The sequence below is a fragment of the Budorcas taxicolor genome, chromosome 15 (assembly GCF_023091745.1).
Source record: "Budorcas taxicolor isolate Tak-1 chromosome 15, Takin1.1, whole genome shotgun sequence".
In the NCBI taxonomy this organism is placed as follows: domain Eukaryota; kingdom Metazoa; phylum Chordata; class Mammalia; order Artiodactyla; family Bovidae; genus Budorcas; species Budorcas taxicolor.
Window position 1 is genome coordinate 4,760,106 of NC_068924.1, and position 27,733 is coordinate 4,787,838.

Here is a 27,733-nt window from a genome sequence, read left to right on the forward strand (position 1 = left end):
GTATATTTTATGAATTTTGCTTTTAACTAAACTTAAATTGGTACCACTCATGCTTCCTAATAGAAAAGAATTCTTATATACTTGTAGCAATGTAATGAGCATTTTTATCTATTCAAATATTCCTTTACTTATTCATAAACTCTCATAAGCACTCTAGGCCAACCAAGTGTATTATGATGTCATAAAATGCATCAAAAGTCTTTAAAACGCACACTGCCTTTGACTCAGAAATTTAAGTTACACTTAAGTTAAAAAATAATTCAGAATATAAATGTAGAAGTATGCAAAAGAATTTTCATTTTAGCTGTTAATTTTAGTTTTAAAACCTGGGAGAAATAAATTATTTTAAAAAACAGTAGTCTGAATGAGTAATTTCTGAGTGATATAACAAAAGTTACAAAAATGGTGAATTAAAAGAAAATTTACTTAAAAGCAAATTAGCACTGCTTGAAGAGAGCATCCTAGGATGCTCTCCTCCATTTTCAAGTTGCTTTCTGCAACTTCCTTGGTGGTACAGTGGATAAGAATCCACCTGCTAGTGCAGGGGAAAGGGGTTCAACACCTGGTTTGGGAAGATAACACATGCTTCAGGGCAACTAAGCCCATACACCACAACTACTGAAGCCCATATGCCCTGGAGCCGGAGCTCTTCAACAAAACCATGCACCTCAATGAAGAGCTGTCCCCACTCGGTGCAACTAGAGAAAGCCCTCATCACAGCAGTGAAGACCCAAAGCAGCCAAAATAAATGAATTCAGTCAGTTCACTTCAGTTGCTCAGTCGTGTCTGACTCTGCGACCCCATGAACTGCAGCACGCCAGGCCTCCCTGTCCATCACCAACTCCCGGAGTTCACTCAAACTCATGTCCATTCAGTGATGCCATCCAACCATCTCATCCTCTGTCATCTCCTTCTCCTCCCACCTTCACCCTTTCCCAGCATCAGGGTCTTTTCAGATGAGGCACCTCTTCACATCAGGTGGCCAAAGTATTGGAGTTTCAGCTTGAGCATCAGTCCTTCCAATGAATATTCAGGACTGATTTCCTTAAGGATGGACTGGCTGGATCTCCTTGAATCCAAGGGACTCTCAAGAGTCTTCTCCAACACCACAGTTTAAAAGCATCAATTCTTTGGTGCTCAGCTTTCTTTATACTCCAACTCTCACATCCATACGTGACCACTGGAAAAACCACAGCTTTGACTAGATGGACCTTTGTTGGCAAAGTAATGTCTCTGCTTTTTAATATGCTGTCTAGGTTAGTCATAGCTTTTTTCCCAAGGAGCAAGAGTCCTTTTTAATTACATGGCTGCAGTCACCATCTACAGTTTTTTGGAGTCCAAGAAAACATAGTCTCTCACTGTTTCCATTATTTCTCCATCTATTTGCCATGAAGTCATGGGACCACATGCCATGATCTCCATCTTCTGAATGTTGAGTTTTAAGTCAGCTTTTTCACTCTCCTCTTTCACTTTCATCAACAGTCTCTTCAGTTCTTCTTTACTTTCTGGCATAAGGGTGGTGTGTCATCTGCATATCTGAGGTTATTGATATTTCTCCCGGCAATCTTGATTCCAGCTTGTGCTTCATCCAGCCCAGCATTTCTCATGATGTACTCTGCATATAAGTTCAACAAGCAGGGTGACAGTATACAGCCTTGATGTACTCCTTCACCAATTTGGAATCAGTCCATTGTTCCATGTCCGGTTCTAACTGTTGCTTCTTGACTTGCATACAGATTTCTCAGGACGCAGGTAAAGTGGTCTGTATCCCTATCTTTAAGAATTTTCCACAGTTTGTTGTGATCCACACAGTCAAAGACCTTAGCGTAGATAATAAAGCAGAAGCAGATGTTTGTCTGGATTTCTCTTGCTTTTTCTATACCAATGAATGTTGGCAATCTGATCTCCGGTTCCTATGCCTTTTCTAAATCCAGCTTGAACATCCTAAAGTTCTCGGTTCACATACTGTTGAAGCCTGACTTGGAGAATTTTGAGTATTACTTTACTACTGTGTGAGATGAGCGCAATTATGCGGTAGTTTGAACATTCTTTGCCATTGCCTTTCTTTAGGGTTGGAATTTTCCAGTCCTATGGCCACTGCTGAGTTTTCCAATATGCCAGCAAATTGAGTGCAGCACTTTCACAGCATCATCTTTTAGGATCTGAAATAGTTCAGCTGGAATTCCATCACCTCTACTACCTTTGTTCGTAGTGACAATTCCTAAGGCCCACTTGACTTTGCATACCAGGATGTCTGGCTCTAGGTAACTGATCAGACCATTGTGGTTATCTGGGTCATCAAGATCTTTTTGGGTAGTTCTTCTGTGTATTCTTGCCACCTCTCCTTAATATCTTCTGCTTCTGTTACGTCCATACTGTTTTTGTCCTTTATTGTGCCCATCTTTGCATGAAAAGTTCCCTTGGTATGTCTAATCTTCTTCAGTGATCTCTGGTCTTTTTCATTCCATTTCTTCCTCTATTTCTTTGCATTGATCATTGAGGAAGGCTTTCTTATCTCTCCTTGCTGTTCTTTGGAACTGTGCATCCAGATGGGTAATTTACTGCAGCTTCTAAATCAGCATTTGCTGCTGTACTCTGCACATTTATGTTTAAGGTTAGCCTCTTTCCTTAAAGTTCATTAACCGTTCTCTGCTAGCTTCCCACTGTTCTCCTGCAGCATCCTCATCTCTCTCAGCCTTCACGGAATTGAAGAGAGTTAGGGTGTCTCTTCAGATTGTTGCTGTTTAGTCACCAAGTTGTGTGGGACTCACTGTGACCCCACGGACTACAGTCGGCCAGGCTGTCCCTGGGATTTCCCAGACAGGAATACTGGAGTGAGCTGCATTTCCTTCTCCAGGGGTCTTCCCAACCCAGAGACTGAACTCAAGTCTCCTGCACTGGCAGAAGGTTACTTGACTCGTGAGCCACCAGAGAAGCCCTCTCCTGTTTAGGTTTCAGCTTAAGAGAATGTCGTGGCTGATCTGGTCTAGACAGACCTTTAAAACTCCCTTCATATCAGTAATAAGACTGTCTCACTTTCTTATCAACCACGTGTCCAACGGAGTAGCACTTTTTTAAAAACTTCTTCCTTGGTATTGGGGTATCGCTGACTAGCCGTACTGTGACACTACTGCGACAGTTTCCAGTGAACAGTGAAGGGACTCAGTCACACACACGTGCCTCATTCGCCCCCAAACGCCCCCGCCACCCAGTCTGCACATGACAGCAGGCAGAGCTGCACGTGCTTCACAGTATGTCCCTGCTGGTGACTCGCCTCATACACAGCACTCTGCACATGGCAACCAAAGCCCCTAACTAGCCGTTCCTCTGGCAACCATGAGCTCGTTCTCCAAGCCTGTGAGCTGGAGGAGCACTTTCAATGTCCTTCAAGGCCTGTTCCTCTCTAATCACAACTTGGCTAACAATCTGGCACAAGAAACCTAGCTTTTAGTCTGTCTCAGCTTTGGACATGACTTCCTCGCTAAGCTTAAGGAGAGACGTGTGACCCTTTGCCTTGAGGCCATTTTAGTGTTATTAACTGAACTAACTTAAATTTGTTGTTCCATATGAATGATGCTCAAGAAATTATACTTGAAATCAAATCTCTAAAATTTGATTTAAAAGATAAGTGCTTGTCATTTTGCAGCAGTATGAACTTTTAAAACTTATTCATGAAATAAAGTGCCCCATTTTACATAAAAACTGCATTAATAAAACCACTTGACCAAACAGTCACCCAGCCATACACCAGTATATATAACTTCTGCTTAGAAATAGAGTATAACTTTAAAAGTATACTAAACTTTCAAACAATTTGAATATGTGAATATTATGAGGTTTTTCACTTCATGACATTAAAACTTAAATATCATTTAACCTAAGATGACATAGTACAATACAGAAGTACTCCAGAGGACAGACAGAGGGTCCAGCAACAGATTCAGTGAGAAAGGTCACGTGCATCGGGGCACAGGGAGAATACTTTCAAACACTAAACGGGCGAGGGAAGAAGAGTCTACTGAGAACCTTTCTGCAATTGCCTCATTTTACTTAAACCTCCATTTCACTTATACGAATAGACAGAAGTATATAAATGAGCAAGAAATATGTCAGTTAGTGTTAAGAAGTGGGTAAGCAATTAAAGCAGGTAGATATGTTGGTACTGATTAGATTAGATGACCCAGAAAAGCCTCTCTGGAAATGTTAATATTTGAATGATACAGAGGAGACAACCATTTAAAAAGAAAGGAAAAAATCAGCAAGTAGATAGGACAACTAAGATCAAGGCAGCACTTCATGGCAAATAAGGAAAACATGGGAAACATGGCAAATGGGGAAACAATGGGAACAGTGAGACTATTTTGTTGGGCTCAAAAATCACTGCCGATGGTGACTGCAGCCATGAAATTAAAACATGCTGGCTCCTTGGAAGAAAAGCTATGACCAACCTACACAGCATATTAAAAAGCAGAGACATTGCTTTGCCAACAAAGGTCCATCTAGTCAAGTCTATGGTTTTTCCAGTAGTCATGTATGGATGTGAGAGTTGGACCATAAAGAAAGCTGAGTGCCGAAGAATTGATGCTTTTGAACTGTGCTGTTGGAGAAGACTCTTGAGAGTCCCTTGGACTGCAAAGAGATCCAACCAGTCCATCCTAAAGGAGATCAGTCCTGAATATTCATTGGAAGGACTGATGCTGAAATTGAAGCTCCAAATACTTTGGCCACCTGATGTGAAGAACTGTCTCATTTGAAAAGACCCTGATGCTGGGATAATCACGATGGTGTGATCACTCACCTAGAGCCAGACATCCTGGAATGTGAAGTCAAGTGGGCCTTAGAAAGCATCACTACGAACAAAGCTAGTGGAGGTGATGGAATTCCAGTTGACTTCTTTCAAATCCTGAAAGACGATGCTGTGAAACTGCTCCACTCAATTTGCCAGCACATTTGGAAAACTCAGCAGTGGCCATAGGACTGGAAAAGGTCAGTTTTCATTCCAATCCCAAGGAAAGGAAATGCCAAAGAATGCTCAAACTACCACACAATTGTACTCATTTCACATGCTAGTAAAGTAATGCTCAAAATTCTCCAAGCCAGGCTTCAGCAACACGTGAATCGTGAACTTCCTGATGTTCAAGCTGATTTTAGAAAAGGCAGAGGAATCAGAGATCAAATGGCCAACATCTGCTGGATCACCGAAAAAGCAAGAGAGTTCCAGGAAAAAAAAAAAGCAAAACATCTATTTCTGCTTTATTGACTATGCCAAAGCCTTTGACTGTGTGGATTATAAGAAACTGTGGAAGATTCTGAAAGAGATGGGAGTATCAGGCCCCCTGACCTGCCTCTTGAGAAACCTATATGCAGGTTAGAAAGCAACAGTTAGAACTGGACATGGAACAACAGACTGGTTCCAAATAGGAGAAGGAGTACGTCAAGGCTGTATATTGTCATCCTGCTTATTGAACTTCTATGCAGAGTACATCATGAGAAACGCTGGGCTGGAAGAAGCACAAGCTGGAATCAAGATTGCCGGGAGAATTATCAATAACCTCAGATATGCAGATGACACCACCCTTATGGCAGAAAGTGAAGAGGAACTAAACAGCCTCTTGATGAAAGTGAAAGAGGAGAGTGAAAAAGTTGGCTTAAAGCTCAACATTCAGAAAATGAAGATCATGGCATCTAGTCCCATCATTTCATGGCAAAAGATGGGGAAACAGTGGAAACATTGTCAGACTTTATTTTTGGGGGCTCCAAAATCACTGCAGATGGTGACTGCAGCCATGAAACTAAAAGACGCTTACTCCTTGGAAGAAAAGTTATGACCAACCTAGACAGTATATTGAAAAGCAGAGACATTACTTTGCCAACAAATGTCTGTCTAGTCAAGGCTATGGTTTTTCCAGTGGTCATGTATGGATGCGAGAGTTGGACTGTGAAGAAAGCTGAGCACCAAAGAATTGATGCTTTTGAACTGTGGTGTTGGAGAAGACTCTTGATTGAGAGTCCTTTGGACTGCAAGGAGATCCAACCAGTCCATTCTGAAGGAGATCAGCTCTGGGTGTTCTTTGGAAGGAATGATGCTAAAGCTGAAACTCCAGTACTTTGGCCAACTCATGCGAAGAGTTGACTCATTGGAAAAGACTCTGATGCTGGGAGGGATTGGGGGCAGGAGGAAAAGGGGACAACAAAGGATGAGATGGCTGGATGGCATCACCGACTCGATGGACGTGAGTCTGAGTGAACTCCAGGAGATGGTGATGGACAGGGAGGCCCTGCGTGCTATGATTCATGGGGTCACAAAGAGTCGGACACGACTGAGCGACTGAAGTGAACGATGCTGTGAAAGACTGAGGGCAAGAGAGGGGGACGACAGAGGATGAGATGGTTGGATGGCATCACCGACTCAATGGACATGGGTTTGGGTGGACTCTGCGAGTTGGTGATGGACAGGGAAGCCTGGCGTGCTGCAGTCCATAGGGTGGCAAAGAGTCAGACACAACTGAAGCAACTTAGCAGCAGCAGCAGAACTGATTTATAACTCTTAAAGGAGCCATAGTCTCAAAATGTACTTTACAAATTAATGGCTCACTATCAAATTACTTTAATATGAAAATCAGCTAAAACAGATCATATGCAGTTTGACTATGATGGGTACCTACTGTTTTGTACCTGCACCCCTTCCCCTCATTTCTGAGTACAGCCCCACTCTACCTGTGACTTCTTTGGGGGAAAAATCTTGTTGCAGATATTACTGTTGGAATTAGCTGCAGAGGTGGATATGTTACCCAAGCAAGAAAATCAGAGTCCTTCTATAGAGTTTTTTTATAGCAAAATTCAGAAAGAAAGTTTCTTTCACTACAAGCTTTAAACTACATGATATGATATGAGCAGCCTTATCCTTCAGCATATATATGAACCCTGAGATTAAGGGCAGCACATAAGCAGGAATCAGAGACAGAAACAAAAGAAAAAGGAAAAGACAAAGACAGGGAGAGATAAAGGGGCAGAGACGCGCAGAGAGAAACTACAAGGCTGGGACAAAGCAAGGAAACCTCCTGCTGTTATCGGAGTCCAAAAAACCAACTGGCCCAGACGCCACCCCTACTTTTTCTAACCAAGAGTTAGGTGGATCAACACTCTATCAGATATGAGTAAAAAGTACCTAGCAAATAAACATTCAACAGGGATGCATAAATAGCAATATTTTCTCTCCATGCTAAACAAAAGGAAAGCAAAGAATATATCCATAGACATACTTTGACATACTCTTCACTAACCAGACAAGTGACCATTCTAAATGGAGCCTCAAAAATATGTGCGGGCATTATGTGTGAACATGTGTGCAAGTACACCCACAGGGAAAAAGGACATCTTGCCAAAACAGAAAATAGCTATTATGTGAAACACTGGATTAGGGAGCATAATGGGCTGAAATGCAGCTCCCCAAAAGAGAGATGCTGAAGGCCTAACCTCAGGACCTCAGAAGATGACCTTACTGGAAACAGAGTCATTGTAGATATAATTAGTTAACTTCAGATGAGTTCACACCAACTAAGGTGAACTTCCAATTAAATACGACTGCTTTCCTTATAGGAAGACAGCTGTGTGAATTCTGAAACACACAGGGCAAATGTCAAGTGATAATAAAGACAAATATTCAAATTATACACCCTTACACGCCAAAAAACATGGAAGATTGCAAGCAAACCACCAGGATCTGTGAAAAGGCAAGGAAGGATTCCTCTACAGGTTTCAAAAGGAACATGGCCTTGCCAAAATCTTGATTTCAGACTTCTAACTTCCAGAATTCTGACACCATACACGTCTGTTGTTCTAATCCACCCAGCTTGTGGTCCTGAGGGCAGCCTTGAAATACTGATACTGGTAAGAGTGGAAATGGAGGTGCATATGGAAAAACTTCATCTAAGGTTGAGGCAGATTTTTTTATGTTAGCATCTGCCAAGAACATCTCTCTAAACTGAGAATAAATCTTGAGTCCTTCAGTATTTAAAGAGCACAGCCTTTGGAGCTGGGTTTGAATTCTATCATTTAGTTGTGTGATCTTGTTTCCTCATTTTTAAATGGGTGTAAAAATAGCCTCTCATATGGTTGCTGTGAGGATTAAATTATACAGCACTTATAACTAGTACCTGGCATATAGTAAAAGCTATTAAAATATTAGCAATGATTATTATTGTTAGAAACATTCACGTTTAAGGAAAGAATGAGTTCACTAGGGCAAAATTAATCCTTTGAGTTAAGAGATAATTTCTCAAATAATACCCTGATATATGTGAATATAATAGTTTTGCATATTAAAAACAGAATGACTATTTGGTACTGTGAAGTTTTTCTATGATAAGCATGGAAGGCCCAGTATATTTTTCAATTTCATCAAACATTGTGCTAGCTCATTTATATGAGAAATTCAAATATAGAGAAAAACATGCAAATGTTAGGTTTACTTGATTGAAATATATGTAAGCTTTGATTAAACACAGTTTATATATAATATTTCATATACATTATGTGGAAATATTAAATATAAATTGTCAGCATACTGGTTTAATTGTGCCAACATATTTCCAACATAATTCTATAACCTCCTGTGGTTTAGAATAACAAAAATCTATTATTCTTGGATGACTGAGCTTCAAGTAAAATTCTTTTCATATTCTCTTTGACATAGTTTTTCCAAACTTTTCTAGTACAAATGTTAATACAAATGTTCAAATGAGTGATAACTTTAAATGCTTCCTTTAAGACTAATTAAAAGGCTTAACAAATACGTATTGCACAGATGTTTACAAACTAAAGGTATATAAATTATTTTTGTTTTACAGCAAAAATAACTCATTTTGAAGGCTTTATTATCTAGGACTCTGGGACTTCTAAGGTGGTGCTAGTGTTAAAGAACCCTCTTGCCAACACAGGAGCTGCAGGAGACGTTGGTTTGATCTCTGAGTCAGGAAGATCCTCTGGAGAAGGAAACGACAACCCTCTCCAGTATTCTTGCCTGGGAAATCCCATGGACGGAGGAGTCTGGCGGGATACAGTTCATATGGTCACAGAGTCAGATACTACTGAAGCGACTTAGCATATACGCATGGAATCTGTATATTTAATTTTATCTAAATCATACATCTGATGGCCTGCTTTGAAATTCTGATCATAGATGAATGTCTAAAAACCTAAAGTGTTTTCATAAGAAAAGAATTTTTAAAAGTTCAAACATTCTAGCTAGGTATAGGATGTCAATTATGCATCAAATTTAACACAAAATTAATTATGGTCATATCCAACACAAACAAATATTTCTTTAAACCAAGTAGAGTTGTAAGATAAATAGGATACAGGAGAAAAGTGTATAATCTTTCTAAACTAAGGTCAGCATAAAATAAAATGTAAATTAAAAACAAGTAATTTAGATCTTCTGCCCCAAAGAAAACATACAGACGGCCAAGAATCATATGGAAGATGCTCAGCATCACTAATTATTAGAGAAATGCAAATCAGAACTACATAAGGTATCACCTCACACCAGGCGGAATGGCAATTATCAAAGTCTACAAACCATCAGTGCTGGAGAGAGTGTGGAGAACAGGGAATCCTCCCACACTTTTGGTGGGAGTGTAAATTGATACAGCCACTATGGAGAACAGTATGGAGAGACCTTAAAAAACTGAAACAGGGCCACAATATGATCCAATTACCCCACTGCTGAGCATATGCCCAGAAAAAAAAATTCAAAAAGATATATGCACCCCAGTGTTCAATGCAGCACTATTTACAACAGCCAGGACATGAAAGCAAGCTAAATGTGGATCAACAGAAGAATGGATAAAGAAGAGGTGATATATATATATATATATATATATATATATATAGTTACTTAGTCATAAAAAGATGAAATAATGCAATTTGCAGCAACATGGATGAACCTAGAGATTCTCATACTGAGTGAAGTCAGACAGAGAAAGACAAATACTATATGATATCACTTGCATGAGGAATCTAAAAAGAAAAAAATGGCTTAAATCTACTTATTTACAGAGCAGAAATAGAGCTACAGGTGTAGAAACAGAAAATTATGGTTACAAAAGGGGAAAGGGGGGAGTGAATTGGGAGACCAGGGCTGACATACACACTGCGCATGTGTTCCCATCATGTCTGACTCTTCACAGCCCCATGGACTGTAGTCCACCAGGCTCGTCTGTCCATGGGGTTTTCCAGGCAAGGATACTGGAGTAGCTTGCCACTTTCTCCTACAGTGGGTCTTCCCAACCAAAGGGTCAAATCAGTGTCTCTTGCATCTCCTGCGTTGGCAGGTGGATCGTTTGCCACTAGTGTCACCTGGGAAGCCCATATACACACTACACGTATGAAATATACAACTAATAAGAACCTACTGTAGAGAACTGAAAACTACTCAGCACTCTGCAATGACCTATACAGGAAAACAATTTTTTACAAAGTGGATATATGTATAACTGGTTCACTTTATTATACAGCAGAAATTAACACAACACAGTATATCAACTATACTCTAAAAAAAATTAATTAAAAAAATAATAATAATTCAGGCCAGTGGTCTAGGTCTAGAAAAGAAGTGTACTTACCCAGAGTTTTACATGCAAATAGGGCCATGGCACTTTGCAGTCTGTCTGGTCTGAGCGCCTGTACCACAAGAACCTTAAAACGTAAGTGCAGAGTATTTTTAAATAATAAAGTTCTCAAAACAACTGTAATTGAACAAATGATGCTAATTAATTTAAAAAATGCTTACCACACGCCTAAAACTGTCATAATAGGTATATAAAAATACATTTCTTTAATAGCCAAAATATTACTAAAATCCAACAGATCTATTGCTGTTATTTAGTCTCTAAGTCGTGTCCAACTCTCGCTGCCTCTTGGATTGTAGCCCGCCAGGCTCCTCTGTCCATGGGATTTCCCAGGCAAGAACACCAGAGTGCCATTTCCTTCTCCAGGGGATCTTCCCAACCCAGGAATTGAAACCGCATCTTCTGCTTGGCAGGCAGGTTCTTTATCGCTCAGCCACCTGGGAAGCCCTCAGATCTATTATCAAAGGTAAACATCAGCATGTACCGGTCGCAGTGCTGGCTGTCTTCAGAAGCTAACAAAGGGCCCAGTGACAATGAAAATAAGAGTCTATAGCTGAGGCATTCCCAGTGACAGCAGTGCAGAGACATAAAACTCCTAAATTTTTCAAATCACTGATTTTATGCTGAATCACGTCTATCTAGTTCCAGAAGTTTAAATTTTCAAATGAAGTTTTTCTTTTTTTTTTTCCTTTTTCTTAAACACACCTGATGAAACAGAACTTCAAAAGGAGAAAACAAAGAGGACAGAACGACAACCAGCAGCACAGTGAAGAGAAAGGGCAGAGTGATAAAGAACCTGCCTGCCGATGCAGGAAATGTAGGAGACGAGGGTTTGATCCCAGGTCCGGAAGATCCCCTGGAGAAGGAAACTGCAACCCACTCCGGTCTTCTTGCCTGGAGAAACCAGTAAACAGGAGAGACTGGCGGGCTGCCATCCATGGAGCCGCAGAGTTGGCCACGACTCAGCACTGAGGATGCGCGCACACATAAACGGAACGGTCATCTCCTGGTGCATCAACTCCCCTGCCCTCTCCAACGCTAAGGCTTGGTCTAGCCAACAGGGACACAAGCTCCCCGTTCCTTAGCATAAGGTCTTTCTTTTCCTTAAACAGAACCCTGGGAAATGTGTGAAGAACCTGAACAATAAATACCTTAATCGCTTTCTATACGGATACTCTATTCCAAGATCCCCGTTGGGTCAGAGGCAGGGGGAGTAATAAAAGCTTGGTGGGAAACACGCTGCCCAGAAACACTGTCTGGGATTTCCCTGTCTGGATAGGGTGGCAAGACCAGAGAGCCCTTTCCCACATATGCCCCAAGGTTAAGTGACACCCTATGGGCAAAGCTTTCATTTAAATGGCTTCTGAACAACAAGAGAAACATTTAAGACTTTTATGCATTTAGATAATTTACCTGCTGAAATAAAGAAACTTTCTTTATAAGAATAGATGGAAACTCTTGCTCACACATTGAATTATGATAATAGGTACGCCACAAAGCTACATCTTCAAAGCATAGGGTCTGATAAAGACTGGGAAGAGCAATCTAAAAAATGAAAATAAACATATATAATGAGCAACAAACAAATATAAATACAGACATACAAACATACATACTAAATACATACACACACATGCACACTAAAAAATAGTAAGCGGAATTCCTGATAGATATTATGTTTTCTAACTCATGTTGGCTTATTCAATCATGTCTAAGTCAGAAATAGTATGGTGCATGTACCTAATCCAGAATTAAAAGCAAGTATTTCTAAAGTAATACGACATCAACTTTTGTACATTAATAAATCTTTTCTCTATGTAAAAACATGTGTACCTATCTCCCCCTTGTGGAGAAAAGAATACTTCCACTAAAACCAAGTAGCAAATTTTAAACACTGCCACAATAAGAGTTCCATGTTAGAGTGTAAAAATATGCCTAGTTACAACTTCAACTCTTTATTTTCTAAGTAACCATAAGTGACTATTATCATTTTATGCCTTAGCTACTTCATCTGTGAAATGGGTAGCAATGTTGCAAATATCTAATGAGAACATCCATTTTTAAATTCTGCATAATACCTCGAACATAAGAAGATGGGAAGGGGAAAGAAGAGAAGGATAAAAGAGTGGGGAAAACCCCACTATATTTGGAAAACATATATCAAAGGCATGGACTGTGGTATCAGAATGCTCAAATTAAAATCACAGTTTCAAAACTTCCCAGCTATTTGATCTTGGGTAAATTATTTAACTTGCCTATACCTCAGCCTGCCCTTCTCAAAAACAAGCATAACTATGACCTTTTGAATATGTTATTGTGATATTAAGTAAGATAATACATCTGAAGCATTTAATATGATGCCTGGCACATAACAAGTCCTGAAAAATATGTGTGAAATTTAAGTGGAAATTCAGGTTCAAGCATTTAGCAATTCACTGCACAGATTCTCATTTCTTATCCATAAAAAGAAAGTTAATAATATCTCCCTTTTAAGATTTGTGTGATAGTTAAATAGTTCATTTGAAAATGTTTTATAAACTAAAATGATAATAAAACAGTAATATACATTATAAACATTCTCTGAAGAGGAAAACTGCCTTTCCTCAATGTTTTGCATTTCTTTACTTAACAAGAAATTAGTATGTGAAAAAAAATAACTATACTTTTATAGGTTAATACAGTTAAGATTTTTTGCCAAGAATAACCTCTCAGTAGATCAATTGTTCAAACAATTTTAACTGTACCATAATGATTAATATTAATTTTTCATTAGGAGCTCATGAAATAGTTCACAGGTCCTGCCCAATAATCCAGAAATACCTTCAAATTCTCACTATTTTTTATAATTATTGATTTTTTGCATTTTAGTAAAGTTGTATAAAAAAAATGTTTCTTACCCTAAGTGAATAGTTGAGCGTGAAAGATATTAAAAGGTGAATAGAAGTGAGAGAAATAATTTGATTTTGAAACCTTTTCAACATAAGTATCATACTGTATTTTATTACTGATCCTAAATTACTCTATTAATAAAGCATTCACATACCATATTAGAGGACATTTCATTTACTTATCTTTCTATTCTCTATAGGTATAAAGCACAGAATCTTGACCATGTGGAGATTCAATATGTTATACAATGAATGAAAGATTCAATTAATTAATTATTCATTACAGAGCCAATCAGAATAATTCTTGGATATTCTTTTACCCACGGATTTTATGTCATTTTCACAGAAATATCAACACCGAGTATGAAGTGGTAGAACATAAAAATATAAACAGAATTAATGTAACTATTAAAAAATTAAATATCCTTCAAAGTAAGAAAGGAATACCTTTAATGTTGCCACTGCCCAGCTTCTTTCCTGATCTATCCAAGATGGAAGTTGATCACGTATTCTTTGTTGAGAGTCCTTTTAAATTAGAGCAATTATTTCCCTTAGTACATTTGGTAAAATTCAGACTTTAAAAACTTTTTGTTAAACTGACCAGCTAATTTTATGAACACTACTTTGGTTTTTAAGAAGAACCTCATTCTATGTATTTTTCATTTATATCTATTTTACAAATCAATATGGTAAAATTCTACATAAGGTACAGATAACAATTTAGAAAAATGTAACATTTATTTTCATAATGTTTATTCCTTTGTAAAACTTCAGAAAAACTCAAATGTAATATGAAATTACCATAAGACTGCAATTATTTTTTATTATAGCTTGCATTTCCAACATAATCTAGGTTTTGCATTACAGTTTGGATAGGCTGCTTTGAAGAATGATTTTATCCATTACCTGTCGAGGTAGAAAAGTACTGGAAAAAAAAGCTAATTTGAATAAAGTTTCAAAAGATAAGTGAAGTAATTTTTCATTTCACTTAGTTAAGAAAACTTTCCTAGCTATCCTACAAGATTTAATTTTCTTAGAGTTTCAAAATACATATACTGAAAAAAGAAACCATATTAATTTCTTACATTTAATTAAATATTCTCAAAAAAAATATGTCCTCAAGGACAAAAAATATATATCAGTCCATTTTATATTAGGGCAATAGAGGGAAGGACATATTCCTCTAATTAAAATATAATTTCAACAGTAACTTAAAACTACTTTGAAGCAAATTATATTTCATGAAGTCAAAATCAGAATTACTCTCCCTAAGAATGAAATAATAATTTTAATTATTCTAACTTACAACTTTCCGCAACATGTCTCCAACCACCACACCTGTAAATGTATCCCATTCCTATTTAACAAAAATATGAGAAACACAAAAAGATAAATATTCTAACCATTTAACAAATCTTTTTAAATTTCCCCATAAGACAGCTTACAATTTAGCTTTCTAAAAAACATGGAGGAAAAAACTCCTTTCATATCTTCCCAACTCTTAATATATTATGAGTTTATGTACCTTACCAATATAAAACATTATGTTGGTAACATACCAACATTAAAATGAAATCTATTAGAATAATTATAAGAAAAAATATAACCACATGAAACACATGTGAGTCTCAACAATCTAAAAATTAAAATGTCTATATAGTTAGCATTTGTCATGTTATCTTTAATTTGTCCTATTACATGCTATTCTTCACTAATATATAAGCAGTAAGATGCATCAGAAGTTTAAACATTGTGTATACTGGGAAAAACAGAGAAAAGTCCCACCATTAACTTATCTTTTCCAATGTATAGGGAGAAGATGGCCATTGCTACTTTTTTTTCCTAATTAACTCATGGAATCAAAGTTGACCAAGTGCTACAGAATCTAGAGCTCTCTGAAAATCTATGTCTTCACTCTGGGTTACCCGATCAGATAATTATGGGCCCTACCATATTATCTGTTATACACTGGCCAGCATAAGAATAATAATATTTGAGTGCAATATGGAAAAACTACCAAAGCAACATACTGCCCCTACTCACTCTTCCTACTGGAGTTATACAGTCACAAACAAATAAAATGCAAATTACTACTACTATCTTATGTGAGTCAAGGAAAAGTGTTCCCTTTTCCCAATGATAATTTATTTATACTTCAAAAGAGAAAACTAAGCCTCATACAACAGAGCTTACTGATCATGATGAAAAGTATACAGGAAGAGGGAAATGCATCAAAGTAAATGGTATAAATAAAAGTAGCCAAATCAAAATCAGGAGAAATTTATACAAGTCAACCAGAGTATTTGGAGTTAGAAAGAAATAGAGAGAGAACAGTCATATGGAATGGCACATATTCAAATGAGGAGAACCCAGAGCGTAGTTAAAATCTGATCATAGACTGTTAAAGGTTACCAGGTCACTAGGTCAAAGTGCACTGTCCATATACCATTCCCTGCCACTCTGGCTACTGCAAGCCCACTTTAATGAAAATGGCAGAATAATGAGGAAAATCACTTACAAAGAATTTTTTTAACATTAGAAGTAAATTAGAGATGGATTACTTAGCCCCATCTTAAAGGACATTTCCTTCAAGTCTGAGAGGGGATTATATGGCAGAGCAGAAATGAAGACATAAACAAAATAAGATAAATTATACATTAAAAGATTAATATAAATCTTCAGACTCAAGAAGGAGGTTTCTGAGAATGATTCACTCTTGTTTCACATGCTGATTCTAAGCATGCCAATGTAAATGATAAACAATGTACTGCTATACTCATATAGCTTCATATTTTTATATATCAGCCCCCCTGCTTAGATAAGGAAAATAATAAGGCTGATTCTTCTGGTATCCTGGAAAAGGACACTTGTGCTCAGAAAAATCTTGGTAGTACGGCAAGTTAGGGAGAAGGCGATGGCACCCCACTCCAGCACTCTTGCCTGGAAAATCCCATGGATGGAGGAGCCTGGTGGGCTACAGTCCATGGGGTCACTAAGAGTCAGACACAACTGAACGACTTCCCTTTCACTTTTCACTTTCATGCATTAGAGGGGGAAATGGCAACCCACTCCAGTGTTCTTGCCTGGAGAGTCCCAGGGACGGAGGAGCCTGGTGGGCTGCCATCTATGGGGTCGCACAGAATCGGACATGACTCAAGTGAGCTTGCATGGCAAGTTAGAGTTCTTTCCCTGCCTTATCATCCCTTCAGAATATGTGGCTCAGCCACACAAGAGCAGAACTGGGAATCAGCATCATGCACTAAATTTCTAACTAAGAAAACAGCGAATAGGTTGATACGGAATTTCCAGCCTTAAGCAGTTTCTAATCTAACTAAAAGTCCACCCGTTACCAAACTTCTATGCAACTCATTATATTCTCCTCCTTTTCTTCTACTTACATTTTCTTGAAAAAGTTCAGGATGCATGCCTCGAATGAAATGCAAAGCGAACATCAACTGATCAGCCTGAAAAGAATAACAGATTTTATTTTGCTTTTTCTAAATGTCTGTTTTCGGAAAAGCATAGTCCTTAAATTCTGGTTCATAAATTCTATGCTCTATCATCTAATAATCTACTTTGATCAACATAAAAATGACTATTCAGATGGCATCTACATAGGAAAATTCTTCTAAGTTGGTAGTGGAAGTATAGAGAGAGACCTAATATTTAGAAGCAGTGCTAAGGAATAATCAGTGTATATATCTCATTAAAAAAGACAAAAGCAACAACAACAACAACAACAAAACAGATTTAACTATCAGGTTTAGATTAGACATTATTAACCACATCAACCTCTTGCATTAGTAATCTCCATTTGTCATTGTGTACGTTATATGCTCATGAACATCCTATATCCCCATAGAATGCAAGAAATTACATTTCTAGAAATTTGTGCAAATAGATTACAAATGTACTCTAAATAAGAAATGAGGGTACTCATTGCAAGGCTTTTTACAGTGAAGGGGTAAACTGAAACAACATGAATGTTCAAAAGTCTATTATGAAAATAGTCAAATTGAAGTACACAGCATAGTTCATAGTATATTTAAACAAATATTTTTATATAAACAGACATGCATATATATCTGCAAAAGAAATTAGAAACAGATAATAAAGTTTTTATCAGTGATTTGAGATTACAGGTTATTTTTGTTTCCTTATTTGATGTATTTTGCAAATTTTATAAAATAAGCTTCTGTCATTTCTGACAAAGAAAGTAATGAGTTTACCAATATAAACAAAATCATCTGCTAAAGCACCTTGTTTCCTACAGAATTCTAATATAAACTTTGTTTAGCTTTTTCCATACTGTAAATCATACTTTATATATACTATTAAAGGTGTGTATGATTATAAACCTACAAATAGGATATTATGGTACAATATATACATAAGATACATTCAACAACAACAATAAAAACAACACTCTCCTGTAATCATTACCAGCAAGTAATAGGAAGACTCTACACATGGACATCACCAGATGGTCAACAATGAAATCAGATTGATTATATTCCTTGCAGCCAAAGATGGAGAAGCTCTACACAGTCAACAAAAACAAGACCAGGAGCTGACTGTGGCTCAGATCATGAACTCCTTATCACCAAATTCAGACTGAAATTGAAGAAAGTAGGGAAAACCACTAGAACATTCAGGTATGACCTAAATCAAATCCCTTATGATTATACAGTGGAAGTGAGAAATAGATTTAAGGACCTAGATCTGATAGCTAGAGGGCCTGATGAACTATGGAATGAGGTTCGTGACATTGTACAGGAGACAGGGATCAAGACCATCCCCATGGAAAAGAAATGCAAAAACGCAAAATGGCTGTCTGGGGAGGCCTTACAAATAGCTGTGAAAAGAAGAGAAGTGAAAAGCAAAGGAGAAAAGGAAAGATATAAGCATCTGAATGCAGAGTTCCAAAGAATAGCAAGAGGAGATAAGAGGCCTTCTTCAGAGATCAATGCAAAGAAATAGAGGAAAACAATAGAATGGGAAAGACTAGCGATCTCTTCAAGAAAATTAGAGATACCAAGGGAACATTTCATGCAAAGATGGGCTCAATAAAGGTCAGAAATGGTCTGGACCTAACAGAAGCAGAAGATATTAAGAAGAAGTGGCAAGAATACACAGATGAACTGTACAAAAAAGATTTTCATGACCCAGATAATCATGATGGTGTGATCACTCATCTAGAACCAGACATCCTGGAATGTGAAGTCAAGTGGGCCTTAGGAAGCATCACTACGAACAAAGCTAGTGGAGGTGATGGAATTCCAGTTGAGCTATTTCAAATCCTAAAAGATGATGCTGTGAAAGTGCTCCACTCAATATGCCAGCACATTTGGAAGACTCAGCAGTGGCCACAGGACTGGAAAAGGTCAGTTTTCATTCCAGTCCCAAAGAAAGGCAATGCCAAAGAATGCTCAAACTACCGCACAATTGCACTCATCTCACATGCTAGTAAAGTAATGCTCAAAATTCTCCAAGCCAGGCTTCAGCAACACGTGAACCGTGAACTTCCTGATGTTCAAGCTGATTTTAGAAAAGGCAGAGGAACCAGAGATCAAATGGCCAACATCTGCTGGATCATGGAAAAAGCAAGAGAGTTCCAGAAAAACATCTACTTCTGCTTTATTGACTATGCCAAAGTCTCTGACTGTGTGGATCACAATGAACTGTGGAAAATTCTGAAAGAGATGGGAATACCAGACTACCTAACCTGCCTCTTGAGAAATCTGTATGCAGGTCAGGAAGCAACAGTTAGAACTGGACATGGAACAACAGACTGGTTCCAAATAGGAAAAGGAGTACGTCAAGGCTGTATACTGTCACCCTGCTTATTGAACTTATATGCAGAGTACATCATGAGAAACGCTGGACTGGAAGAAACACAAGCTGGAATCAAGATTGCTGGGAGAAATATCAATAATCTCAGATATGCAGATGACACCACCCTTACGGCAGAAAGTGAAGAGGAACTAAAAAGCCTCTTGATGAAAGTGAAAGAGGAGAGTAAAAAATTTGGTTTAAAGCTCAACATTCAGAAAATGAAGATCATGGCATCTGGTCCCATCACTTCATGGGAAATAGATGGGGAAACAGTGAAAACAGTGTCAGACTTTATTTTTTGGGGGCTCCAAAATCACTGCAGATGGTGACTGCAGCCATGAAATTAAAAGACGCTTACTCCTTGGAAGAAAAGTTATGACCAACCTAGATAGCACATTCAGAAGCAGAGACTTAACAATGATTTTATAAAGAGGAAAACAATAATTCAAGAATAAACTTAAAAATATAGTTTACTGACAGAGAAAGAACACATTATTCCCAATTATACAGAAGCAAAATCATGAATAAATTAAATCAAACTTAAGAATTTTCTGAACACTTGTTTAAAAAAAAAAAACTGTCAATAACCAGGGTTTAAAAATAGTTTGTACCTACAATATCCTTGGATCTACCCAGCTCATGAGTCAGAAAATGTGGGTATTTTACGTTAAGTTAAATTTATGTCAGTTTGCTTGGGATCTGTTACAAAATAATTAAATATCAAGAGAATACATAATAAGCAAAATTTCAACTGATCATCTACATAATTAACTAACTGAAAGAAAAACAGTAAGAAAAGTAGGCCACTGGATGATACCACCATGCCAGCACACACACTCTAGTCAAAATTCTAAAAGAGCCTATTAGAACAGGATTAATACAATATGAGGGAATCTCAAAGTTTACTTTACAGCTGATAAAAAAAAAAATCACAATTATATTTCCAGATATAATGGTTTGTTTTAATGACATCCTATTACCAAGACATCTTTGACATCATGAAAAATGGGTCTGAATTCTAGCTACAACACCTACTAAGAATCAATCTGGGGCCCAAGAAAATGAAATGTGACACTGTTTCCACTTTTTCCCCATCTACTTGCCATGAAGTGATAGAAGCAGATGCTATCATCTTCATTTTTTTAATGTTGAGTTAGTTCTAAGCCAGCTTTTTCACTCTCCTCTTTCACCTTAATCAAGATGCTGTTGAGTTCCTCCTCACCTTCTGCCATTAAAGTGAATTTTCTAGCTTTTTCTATGATCCAGCAAATGTTGGCAATTTGATCTCTGGTTCCTCTGCCTTTTCTAAATCCAGCTTGAATATCTGGAAGTTTTCAGTTCATGTAATCCTGAAACCTAGCTTGAAGGATTTTGAGCATAATCTTGCTAGCATGTGAAATGAGTGCAATTGCATGGTAATTTGAACATTCTTTGGCATTGCCTTTCTTTGGAATTGAAATGAAAATTGACCTTTTCCATCCTGTGGCCACTGCTGAGTTTTTCAAATTTGCTGGCATCATGAGTGCAGCACTTTAACAGCAATATCTTTTAGGATTTGAAACATCACAGCTGGTAATCCATCACCTGCACTAGCTTTGTTCATAGTAATGCTTCCTAAGGCCCACTTGACTTCATACTCCAGTATGCCTGGCTCTAGGTGAGTGACCAGACCATCATTGTTATCTGGGTTATTAAGAGCTTTTTTGTTTAGGTCTTCTGTATATTCTTGCCACCTCTTGTTAATCTCTTCTGCTTCTGTTAAGTCCTTGCCATTTTTGTCCTTTGCATGAAATGTTTCCTTAGTATCTCCAATTTTCTTAAAGAGATCTCTAGTCTACCCTATTCTATTGTTTTCCTCTATTTCTTTGCGTTGTTCACTTAAGAAAGCTTTCTTGTCTCTCTATTATTCTCTGGAACTCTGCATTCAGTTTAGTATATCTTTGTTTTTCTCCTTTGCCTTTCAGTTCTCTTTTCTCTGCTATTTGTGAGGCCTCCTAAAACAACCACTTTGCCTTCTTGCCTTTCTATTACTTGGGGATGGTTTTGGTCACCGCCTCCTGTACAATGTTATGAACCTCTGTCCATGACACTGGACAGGCACTCTGTCTACCAGATCTAATCCCTTGAATCTATTTGTCACTTCCACTGTAGAATCAAAAGGGATCTGATTTAGGTCATACCTGAATGGCCTAATGGTTTTCCCTACTTTCTTCAATTTGAGCCTGAATTTTGCAATAAGAAGCTGATGATGTGAGCCATGGGCAGCTCCCAGTCTTGTTTTTGCTACTGTATAGAGCTTTTCCATCTTCGGCTTCAAAGAATATAATCAATCTGATTTTGGTACTGAGCATCTGGTGATGTCCATGTGTAGAGTCTTCTCTTGTGTTGTTGGAAGAGGGTGCTTGCTATGACTGGCGCATTCTCTTGGCAAAACTATAATTACTTTAAATGTAAGTAGACTAAATGCTCCACTTAAAGGCTGTAGAGTGGCTGAATGAATAAAAAAACAAGGGCCATATATATGCTGCCTGCAAGAGACTCACTTAAGAACTAAAGACAAATAGACTACATGAAGAGACAGAAAATCTACTCCATGAAAATAAAGCTGAACTATCTTTAAAACATAATTTTACAGACTTTAAAACAAAGACTGTAACAAGGGACATAAAGAGACATTGTATGTGCACGCTAAGTCTCTTCAGTCAGGTGCAGCTCTTCACGATGCCATGGACTCTATGTAGCCTGCCAGGCTCCTCTGTCCATGGGATTCTCCAGGCAAGAATACTGGAGTAGGTTACCATGTTCTCCTCCAGGGGATCTTCCTGGAGGAATATCCCAGGGACCGAACCCACATCTCTTATGTCTCCTGCATAGCAGATGAGTCTATACCACTAGCACCACCATAATGATAAAGGGATCAATCCAATGAGCAGACATAAAAACTGTAAATTGTTATTTAAAAAATGGACAGATGATTTAAATAGACATTTTTCCAAAGAAGACAAACGATTTCAACAGACACATGAAACGATGTTCAACATCACTAACCACTGAGGAAAGACCAATTAAAACCACAAAGAGATACTACCTGACATCTGTCCAGAATGGCTATGATCAAAAAGACAACAAATAACGAGGGTTCACAAGGATGTGGAGGAAACAGAACCCACACTGTTGGTAGGATTGTAAATTAGTACAGCCACTATGGAAAACAGTATGGAGGTTCTTCAAATGCTAAAAAATAGAACTGCCATAGGATAGTGCAATTGCACTTTGGGGATATTTTTCCAAAAAAAATAAAAACACTAATTTGAAAAGATACATGCCTCTCTGTGCTCAGTGCATTATTATTTACAATAGCCAAGACATAGAAGCATCCTGAAGCATCCTAAGTGTCCATCCAAAGATGAATGGATAAAGAGGTGTTGCATATATATATGGGGTGGGGGGAACATGCTCAGTTATGTCCAACTCTTTGCAACTCCATGGACTGTAGCCCATCAGGCTCTTCTGTCCATGGAAATTTCCCGGCCAAGAATACTGGACCAGCTTGCCACTTTCTTCTCTAGAGGAGCTTCCTGACCCAGGGATTGAACTTGTGTGTCTCTTGCATCTCCTGCATTGGCAAACAGATTCTTTACCAGCTGAGCCACCATTTGGTATATATGTGTATGTATGTATACATATTTACATATATGAATATGAAGAGAGAAGAAACAGACTATAAGGACATATCGAACGTTAAAGTGATTTACTCTAACGAAGGACTGAATTGGAGGAGGGTGCCTGGTGTGCTGCGATTCATGGGGTCGCAAAGTCGGACATGACTGAGCGGCTGAACTGAACTGAAAATAAGTATTTACAGATTTTTCTATATGGCTCATTAAATTTGAAACATTTTATGACAGTATTTTTAAATTTTGTGTAACTAACTTTTACAAAGTTTTATATGAGGCAGTGGATTATAGAAAATGTTTAAATATCTCGTGAACCTATAATCAATGAAGCTACTGACATATCATCCTTATATCTAGGATCATAACCGGTGACAAAATGGTCTTTGAGATTATTCTCTTACAATTCCTCCTTTTATACAAACTAAAATTGAAGGCTGAATGGCTGATTTTTAGAATGACAGTAAGCTATGAGTCCTTTCAAAAATATATATATATCCACAATTTTCATTAGAGAAGGAATTCTGCAGAAATGCTCAACTATAATTCTGCGAATTTCCAATAACATTCCTTGTCAATAAACTCTTTGAAGGGTTTATTCTCTGTCTAAAGTAAACATCTTCAATAAACTCACTCTAATCATAAAAACTACTATCTTGTGCTGAAGAATATAAAAAGTATATCTTTTTCAAGATCTTCTAAGAAGTCTATATAATTGGACCATAGTAACTCCATTTCTCTCTCACAGTTAACTGCCTTTACAAAGTGCTTTTTTAAAAATCATGTCTCAAGCTATTCCCAAGGACTGATTTTTTTTTTAATAAAGTAGTCCTATGTGAAAACCTTCTGTATTTTCTATAATATTCTAAAATTTCTAAAAATGATTCATTGTTTATTCCTCTGGTTGCCTTGCAATTTGAAGACGTCTATGACAGATTTCCTTCAAAACACAGAATCATGTATTAGTTTACTTTGTAACGCAGGGAAAGTTTTGTTCCCCAGCCCAGGGGACATCCGGCAGTGCTGAGGTATTTTTGATTGTCATAATGGGGAAAGGGAATGCTAATGGTACCAGAAGGTAAAGGCCAGAGGTGACATTAATACCATAACATGCACAAAATGACCCCCCACAACAAACAACTATGTGGCCCAAAATGTCCTGAGTACTAAGACTGAGAAACATCTGCTTGAAGATGATCTACCCAGCCCACCCTCGTTCCCTCCCCTCTGGTCACTGACAAGTGCAGGGCTAAGCCAGCTAGTGAAGCTGTCACTTTTCTCTCCACTACATCCTGAGTGCTCAAAGACATTCTGGAAAAATATCAGAAATGTCAATTCTAATACCTTTCCAGTAGGTAAAAGGATGTACAATTTAATATAATTTAACCTAATACTGCATTAAATAAAGGTTCAGGTAATATTTTATAAGCGAAAGACAATATTTCTTACCTTAAATAGACAACGACATATATATTCATAAACCATATGTTTTAATGAGTTGATAAGAGACTTAATCCTCTGTTCTGTATTTTCAGAATCCTGCAGATGACAATTTGAAAATTGAGAAACCATTAGGAAACTCATGAACACTTAAAAGGTACCTCACAGTTTAATCATGCTTATAAACTGTTGTTCCACACTCAAAACTGATTCTGGAGCAATTATCTTCATCACTCAGACTCGAGGGACTAAACAAATAAATGTATTCAACTTTTACATGAACACAATTAAAAAATGATGCATTTTTTAATGTATAGAGTTGAAGCTTTCAATAAATGAAAATTATAATCAATTACAATATGAATTGAATTTGGCCTACCATTTTTAATTTCTACTGGCATTAAAAATACTGCATCAACCTGGGTTAAAGTCATTTAATGACCTGTATTATAATTACCAATCCAGTCTCAAAATAGTATGACCAGAACCATACTATAAAGAATTTTCTTATCCCCAGCATAAGAACCTAAATAATCTTAAATCTTGCTCATCTTTCATGAATTTGAAATTTAAGGTGTCAAAATTCATATAAGTTTTAATTTTTTACCTATTTTTGTACTTTCACTATATATGATTGCCATAATTTGAAAAATATCACTAATGGCTATTTTATTTGATTAATGAAAAATGGCTTGGGTTAGGAATAGCGGACAAGGATGGTATAAAAGCTGGCCTTTTCCCTAACTGTAATATGAGTGTTACATCTCACTTTATTCAGGGTACATTTGGAGAATACATGCCTTGTAAAGTTCAATCCTGGTATAACATTTAGACAAAATTTGCTTACTTCCTTATGATGATAACAGACAAGAAAAAAAAAAAAAGAAAAAAAAAACAAGCAAAATATTTAGAGAAGTACACCCAAAATGAGAAATAAACTGTGTGAAATTAGCAGAAAACATTGTGACCTGATACACAGATATATCAAACATAGGTTTCTGACCTTGGTTTCAAGCTTCTGGTTAGTAGCATGTTCTAACCAAGAGAGCTCATTATTCACAGTTCACATCACAAACACTCTTGTTAATTCTACTATTTAATAACAAAGATCATATGTGAAATTAAAACTTGGGTCCACTAAAAAACAAGCTAATGTGAGACAGAATACAGTACCTACAAGACAGAGTAGATTTTCAAAACAATGGAAAACAAAATTTAATATTATATTACTTTTTTAAATAAACTCAAATGCCCACCTAAACACACAGGTGCAAATAAACATACATACATATTCAAAGGTAAATGTTATTCAACAGCCATATTATCACAGAACTATTGTCACTGACAAAATACCAAGCTATAAGCTTTTCTAAACAGTATAAAATAATCAGTATTTTTATTAAATTCAGACCTTGTAATGTGTTTTTCAGTTCTTATATTTTATGTGATCACTGAATTTTAACATAAATACCTTTTTACTAAAAGATAAAAATCAATTTTAAATGAACTTTTTACTATACACTCTCAAGTTTTATACAAAATTATTAATGCAAAAGAAGTATAATATAAATGACTCTTTAGTTTACTTGTTGACACAGTAAATTAGAAATAAGATCAATATGTCATGAATGAGCTCTCACAAACTTCACACTATTGTTTTTGTAAAACTCTTTTACCAACACAATATTATAAATGGTATAACTAAAGTTAACAATTAAAATTCAAAAATTTTTAACACATTTAAGTATTCTGCAGCACAACCCTGCAACCTGAAATCTAGTCTTTGTCCAAAGGACATTATGAATATATGTGGGAGAAATGCTTATCTTATTTCCCAGGAGTGATACAATAGATTTTACTAAAAACACCTACCTCCAAAATATAAGTTCTTTGTCAGCTGTCATTTTATTCCAAATCTGAATGCAAGAACTTTAGATGACTTATTTTAGTGGAAAAGACATTAGTAAACCTTAATCACGTACTCAAATAAAGATTTTCTGAAATAATTTATTAATGAAAATATTAATAGCCCCGCCAATGAAGACAATACTTTTTCTTGATTTATGCTCCAGTATATCACCTGTGCACCTAGAAAATGCCTGCCATATGCTAAGTTTGCAGTAAATATTAATTGAATGTCTTTCCTCAGAAAGACAGACTTAAGTAAACCTACTTGGATATGAAATTTTGCTCCCTAATTTATCTAAAAGAATAAATTATTTGCACCCAAAATATAATCCTAAAAACACTTATATTAGTGTTATATCAAACGTAAAAACTATAAAAAACAATTTGATGAATTTGGTTTCATAAAAATTATTATTGAAATAAATTAAAAGCAAACAATAAGCCTTAAATATTAGTAACATATGACAAAGATTTAATGTCCTTAATATATAAGAATCTCTTATAAATCAAATTTCAAAATACTAATACAACAGAATATAAAAAAATCAGAATTCACCAAAGAAAAAATACAAATAATCTGATTTCTACAAGTGATTTTACCTTACAAATGGCTAAAGACTTTCAAATATAGTTAAATATTTTTCAATTACCTAATAGGCTAATTGTTAAAAGATATATAATATCCATTTTTGTTTAGTGAAAGTGTTAGTCATTCAGTCATGTCCAACTCTGTGCAACCCTATGAACTGCAGCCTGCCAGGCTCCTCTGTCCATGGGATTCTCCAAGCCTGAATACTGGAGTGGGTTTCCATGCCCTTCTCCAGGGGATCTTCCCAACCCAGGAATTGACCTGTATTCTGGTTCTCCTTATTGCAGGCAGATTCTTAACCATCTGAATAAGGAATGATGGAAAAAGGTCCCTGTTGTTGTATTATTTTAATACACCAACAGCATATATTTCCAAAGGATGATTAGACACTATTTGTCTAAAGACTTACGTATATGCATTTTTGTCCCAACTATCCAAGTCCAGGAAGTTAACTAGGAAAATAATTAGAGAAACAAAACACTAGGGAAAAACAATCCTATAAGTGTCTAGCTATTTTAAACATAACCCACAAATTCTTTGACGTCTGTCAGGAGGTGAAGTCCCTTTCCTCTTCTTAAATCTGGGCAGGCTCTGACTGCTTCAACCAAAAGAATACAGCAGAAATGACCCAAGGTTGGGTTATAAAGTGGGAGGTGGGGGGGGTGGGGTTCAGGATTGGGAACACGTGTACACCCGTGGCGGATTCATGTTGATGTATAGCAAAACCAATACAGTACTGTAAAGTAAAATAAAGTTTTAAAAAAATTT

At 36.8% G+C, this 27,733-nt stretch overlaps 1 protein-coding gene across 1 annotated transcript in view; it reads right to left on the reverse strand.

Moving 5' to 3' along the window:
• DYNC2H1 (dynein cytoplasmic 2 heavy chain 1) overlaps positions 1-27,733 on the reverse strand; it is a 376,760-nt gene that overhangs the window by 160,335 nt on the left and 188,692 nt on the right. Inside the window, exons 71-76 of the mRNA XM_052652274.1 lie at positions 24,478-24,567; positions 16,918-16,983; positions 14,826-14,876; positions 13,967-14,044; positions 12,045-12,176; positions 10,626-10,698 (exon numbers count right to left, since the gene is read on the reverse strand). Of these exons, the coding sequence (XP_052508234.1) occupies positions 10,626-10,698; positions 12,045-12,176; positions 13,967-14,044; positions 14,826-14,876; positions 16,918-16,983; positions 24,478-24,567 (490 nt within the window). The remainder of the gene's footprint in view (positions 1-10,625; positions 10,699-12,044; positions 12,177-13,966; positions 14,045-14,825; positions 14,877-16,917; positions 16,984-24,477; positions 24,568-27,733) is intronic.